The sequence below is a fragment of the Poromitra crassiceps genome (assembly GCF_964638095.1).
Source record: "Poromitra crassiceps genome assembly, chromosome: 5".
NCBI lineage: Eukaryota > Metazoa > Chordata > Actinopteri > Beryciformes > Melamphaidae > Poromitra > Poromitra crassiceps.
Window position 1 is genome coordinate 62,554,492 of NC_139642.1, and position 5,289 is coordinate 62,559,780.

The window sequence follows — 5,289 nt, forward strand, 5'->3', positions numbered from 1 at the left end:
ACCCCAGAGGGAGGGGGGGGGGGAGAGAAGGATATATATATATTTATAAAACGGCTCTCTCAAATCAAGCAATCTGATTGGCTCACAGCCGTGGTATAATGAGCATATATCACAGTCAATATACCACAGTTAGAGTCACTCACTGTGTGAAGCAAATTGTAGTGGACTACTTAGCACCACTTGGCTCAGGGCCAGTAGGGCTTTATAAAGCTCATCTCATTTTTGCTCACACACTGATTTAAGACATTTAAATAATAATCATAATTTTCATATTGCCATACTTGGTAACCGTTTTATAAAAGCAATAGATCACTTCAGAGCATGATATACAGTATGCTCATTGTACCACACCTAATGGTGTTTTCGCCTGACGCTGTAGGTGTGGTATAATGAGCATATACCACGGCCTGTCGTGAGCTATTGCTTAATTTCATTTGTACATATATATATATATATATATATATATATATATATATATATATATATATATATATATATATATACACATCCTCATTTACAATGGTGTTGAGAGCAACATATAAAAAACTTGCACAGGAACAAGAAAACATGGGGACATAAAATTAAAAAAGTTATCAAATTAGATGCAAATACAGTAAATTACAAAGCCAAATATATTAAGAAATTAAAATTAAAAAATGTAAATGTAATTAAAACAGTTGCATTCAAACACCACTTGACAAGCAATCTAAAATGGGCTAGAGAGGGCATGGTATCTCATTTAAAAACATTTTTAAGGCTTTTTCAGGTAGCAGGGGCACTGTAACTTAAAGCATTCTTTCCAAGAACTTGAAACGGGCGATCTGAGGCGGATGTCAAGTGATTATTTCTCTGCCATACAAAGATGGATGAATTGTGGGAGTTTACCAAACACTAAAGCTCTAAATATAAATACAAACTATCGTTGATCGCACCTTTGAGGAGTAACCCCCGCTTCTCCCTTTGGTGCCAATATTCCTTCACAGCAAAAACACAGCATTATTCCTTTCAATCATGATTTTGATAAGGTAAGATGATGAGTGTGTTTCCTTCACAATGATATTTCGCCTATATCATGAGTGAGATTTTTTCTCTATGTAAAAAAATGTGATATTTTCTTCAGAACATCTCTTTGCCTCTTCTGTTTTTCTTCATACATTTCCTGCTCCATTTCCATACGTTTTGGTTGATTGGCTACCTTGGACATGATTCTTGCTTTGTCTTTCATCGCCTCCAGAGATTGAATCCCAGCCAGGTAGCCTTCTTTGGCCTCTGACTTTTCTTTTTCAATGAGCAAGTCAATGTACTCTATAGTACACAGCGGGTTAGGCCTCAAGGCGATTTTATTCAGCCGATCTAAGCACCGTGCTGACGTCTCTATGCGCGACAGCATTGTAGCCTGAAGGTTTTGAATCTCTTCTTCGTGCTTCTCGATCAGCTCTTGAACACCCTTCTTAGCTTCTCTAGCCTTTTCATACTTCTCCTTCTCCTCTTTCAGTGTTCTCTTCTCTTTAACATACTCCCACCTATACTTCTGGTTGAGATGCACACGACAATGGCACGTGCACACAGTGCAGTTCCCATGTGAATCCATGGCTGCACAGGAAATGATTTCTTCATCTTGTGGTATGGTACAGGGGTAGTGGCATGTGACGGAACACTCCTGACAGTTGGTGGAAAACTCTCCTTCTTCTGTCACTTCTTTTTGGACACGCTTAGTAGTGTCAACCTCAATCTCAAAATGTTCATTTGAAGCCATGGTAGCTTCATGCTCTTGGATTGTCTGTTTTGTCATCTTAATTTCTTCAAGTTTTGCTGATACAGCTTTAATTTGCGATTGCAAATCTTCAACGGCTGTTTCAAGCTGCTTGCGCTCTTTTAGAACCCTAGTGGTCATCTGCAAGCTTTTGGGGGTCATTTCGTCTAAAGCAGTGAAGAAACCTTTCATGCTTTTGACCCCCATGGTCCAAATCATTTGAACATAATCCATGTCTTTGTCAGAATTGCTTTCAGAGGTCCTCCTGCCACTGGGGGAGCTGTTGTCTGCACAAAGCACTGAGTTGTTGAATTTGAAGTGAACTGGAAGTCCTCTGTCCGTTTTGGGGCCTGGGAACCCAGAGACATTGATCGCCTCGAGAACCGGTGGCTGCTGGCTGCCTGCAAATGTCACCAACATCTGAATGTTCTCTGCCACATCTTTACCAAAAATGGAGAACGCTGACTCAAACACATACCTGTGTGTTGGTGTTAGCCGTGGAAGAGAGGCCTGGGTCACTAAACACACCGCGTCAATCTCTCGGACTCCCTCAGCAGAGTTGAAAAGCCTTGCGATCTGCTCAGTGATCGCCCGGTCTCTTTCTAGTCCTCTTGTGAAGCCGGGAGCTTCAACAATGGTCAGAGAATATGGGATTTCAAACCCCTCTTGGTGGTTGATTTTGTACACAGTGACTTTAGAAGTCTGGCTTTCAGCTTGCGATCTCATCTGATCCTCATCAATCAGTTTAAATCGGAAAGTGTCACTCCACTCTATACCAACAATGTAGTTGATCATCCCGTTGATGAGAGTGGACTTTCCTGACCCGGTTGCTCCAAAAACCATTATAGTGCGATTTGGCCTCATGCTTTCTTTGCCAAAACTGTAAGCCCTGCATCCGTCCAGATCCATGTATTGTTTCTTCAGAGGTAGTTGGTAAACTGAGGGCGATTCCGAATTTATACGCGTGGTTGTTGGCCTACATTTGAGGAATTCGGCAAGCCGCACAAATTCACGCTTTGTTGTCTTGGCATGAACTGTGATGCCTTCCCGGCTGCTGCCAGCTGCACCACACTCACATCTGACCCTGACAGCATACTCTGTCTCTGGCTGGAGCCCACAAATGATGGCATGTTGTGCTCTTGACACCGTTTGTTTCCATTCAAGTTCTTCGTGTTTCACCTCGGGGGCCGCTTTTGCATACTCCACGATGTAGCTCACAACGTTGACACCTTTGCCAAGCTCAGCAGGTTTCCCCCAGCTAACTGATATCTCACTTGAATTTGCTTCAACTCGAGGTATTCCAGGAGGACTAGGTAAGGTTGTGAAAGCAGTGGCTTTACTGGCGGGCCCTTTACCTACTGAGCACACGGCTCTGCATCTGAACATGTACTCTGTGTTAGGAGTCAGACCAGATACTGTGACGTCTTCAGCTTTTGTTGCTTTCTTTTCTTGCCAAGCATGTTCTTCTCCATTGACACAATACTCGACAGAGTAGTGGGTGACGTCCTCCGCTCCAAATGTTGGTGGGGAAATGGTCACTGTCACGCTGTTGTGGGTTGTGTCACTTACTGCTGGTGCTTTAGGCTCTGAAGGTGGCTGAAAGTGATCAGAGACGAAGGTGCGTTCTTTATAAAGATAGACAGTTGCACCTTTCTGTGTCTCATTTGTCATAACTGCTGTTAGGAACCTAATGTTGTCGTTGCCCTTGTTAGCCTCTGCAAAATCAGTGAAGCGCTTAGATTTTTCGTTCATTGCTTCCACTACTTCATTTGAACAATACCATTGTTCCTTTTCTACGTCATAGTTATGATGTATTTTTTCTGTAGGACTCTTTGCGCTGGCTGGTCTGTTTTCTTTCAAGTAGTTTGATAAAGCTGAGAGGTATGGTTCAGCATTTCCCAGTGAGGTGAAGGCAAAGCATACAGCATGCTCTGCACTACCATGGCAGATTTCATTGTAAAGAGCATGTTGAGATGTGATAATCGTGGTGTTTTTCATCCTCTTGTTAAGAGATTCTAATATTTCGATTTCTGTCTCTTTACAATCAATCCACTCGTTCAGGTGTTGGTTGTTGAATGGAGAAGAAGGTCTCTTTTTCAGGACATTTGCGAGCTCCCCCTCCCTTTCCCCACCTCCCCGGATTGATGGAAGTTTCTTTGCCATGGTCTGCTGGAAATCTAGCTTGTAGCCAGAGCACAATTGTTTAAACGTCTTCAGCTTTTTGCAAATCTGTGGCAATTGCTGGGCCTGGGTGGTTTTGATTACATCATTGCACCTCATCTCCAGCTCACTAAAGTCCTCCAGGACCTTCTGTGCAAACTGCACTAATCCAACACTTATCTCGCGGACAAGTCCGGCCGCTTTAGAATCTACATTTTTCAGGGGCAACAGCCAGACCTGTATTGGTACAGCTTTTTCTCCATTTGCTCCCAGTTTTTTTGGAAGGCTTTGGTAGACTTGTATTGCATCATGAAAGGACACAGGAAGGTTCTCAATGACAAAGTCCCCATGGAATTTACAGGATAATTTCTCAGCTTTTGCAATGTCGCTGTCTCTTATTTGCACGGAGCCTTCGCCTTCTATCGAAAGCATAGGAATCTTCTTGATCATAATCTTCAGATCGCCCTCAATAGCTTGATGATCATCATTCTTGGATAACTCACGGTCAAATACAAAGAAGGCTTGCGCACCATAAAGGATACCTGTAACTACATGTGTTGCTGCTACTCCTTGTGTCTGATGTTTCACATTGTCTGTTCCAAGATGATTCATTGACAGTTGCTCGAATTTTGTGGTCGCTTTGTATTTGAGTGTGACTCTCGCCTGATTTTTGGAAATTGTGTGATCCTTTAGGTATTTGGCAGAGCCCTCAACCTGTACCAGTCCACTTAAGATACTTGCCTTCAGAGAGGCTTCAACATTTAATGTTGAAGATTTGTCGTCAATTGATTCTGATGCAACTATCCCAAATTCAGTGTGTGGCTTGGGTATTTCTTGGATATGCTCTTCCAGGGTCTCACGGTCCCACAATGTCATGCCTGCAACAGAGGGGGTAAAAGTTCTTACTTTTATTGACACACAGCCAGGCTGCAGTTCTTTTCACTATATAGCATGGGGTGAGCTACATTTTAGATGAAAACAACAGAACATAATAATAATATATATAATATATATGTACATATATATGTACATATATCAATACATATACAGTACATATATATATATATATATATACACACACACACACACACACATATATATATATATATATATGTGTGTGTTGGTGTATATGTGGGTGTGTGTGTATATATATGTGTGTATATATATAGTGCGCGTGTGTGTATATATTTGTGTGTGTGTGTGTGTGTGTATACATACGTATATACATATACACATATATACACACACACACAGATTTACTGTCTCATGGAAACACTTGAACAGAATGGTCATTCAGCCTGAATGCATTCTTTATTTTAGCGACAACTTTGGTGATTAGCGGTTATTGGAAAAGCTTTGTGAACTGGATGGATCAC

The 5,289-nt window shown here is 41.8% G+C and overlaps 1 protein-coding gene across 1 annotated transcript; it reads right to left on the reverse strand.

Annotated features, from left to right (window-relative positions):
* Positions 1-515: 515 nt before the first annotated feature.
* On the reverse strand, positions 516-4,789 carry LOC310776685 (uncharacterized protein; the record flags this gene model as incomplete). Its single annotated transcript, XM_083636844.1, has 1 exon — positions 516-4,789. The coding sequence occupies one exon, from the start codon at positions 4,787-4,789 to the stop codon at positions 1,091-1,093; it is 3,699 nt and encodes a 1,232-aa protein (XP_083492970.1). The 3' UTR covers positions 516-1,090.
* Positions 4,790-5,289: the final 500 nt, after the last annotated feature.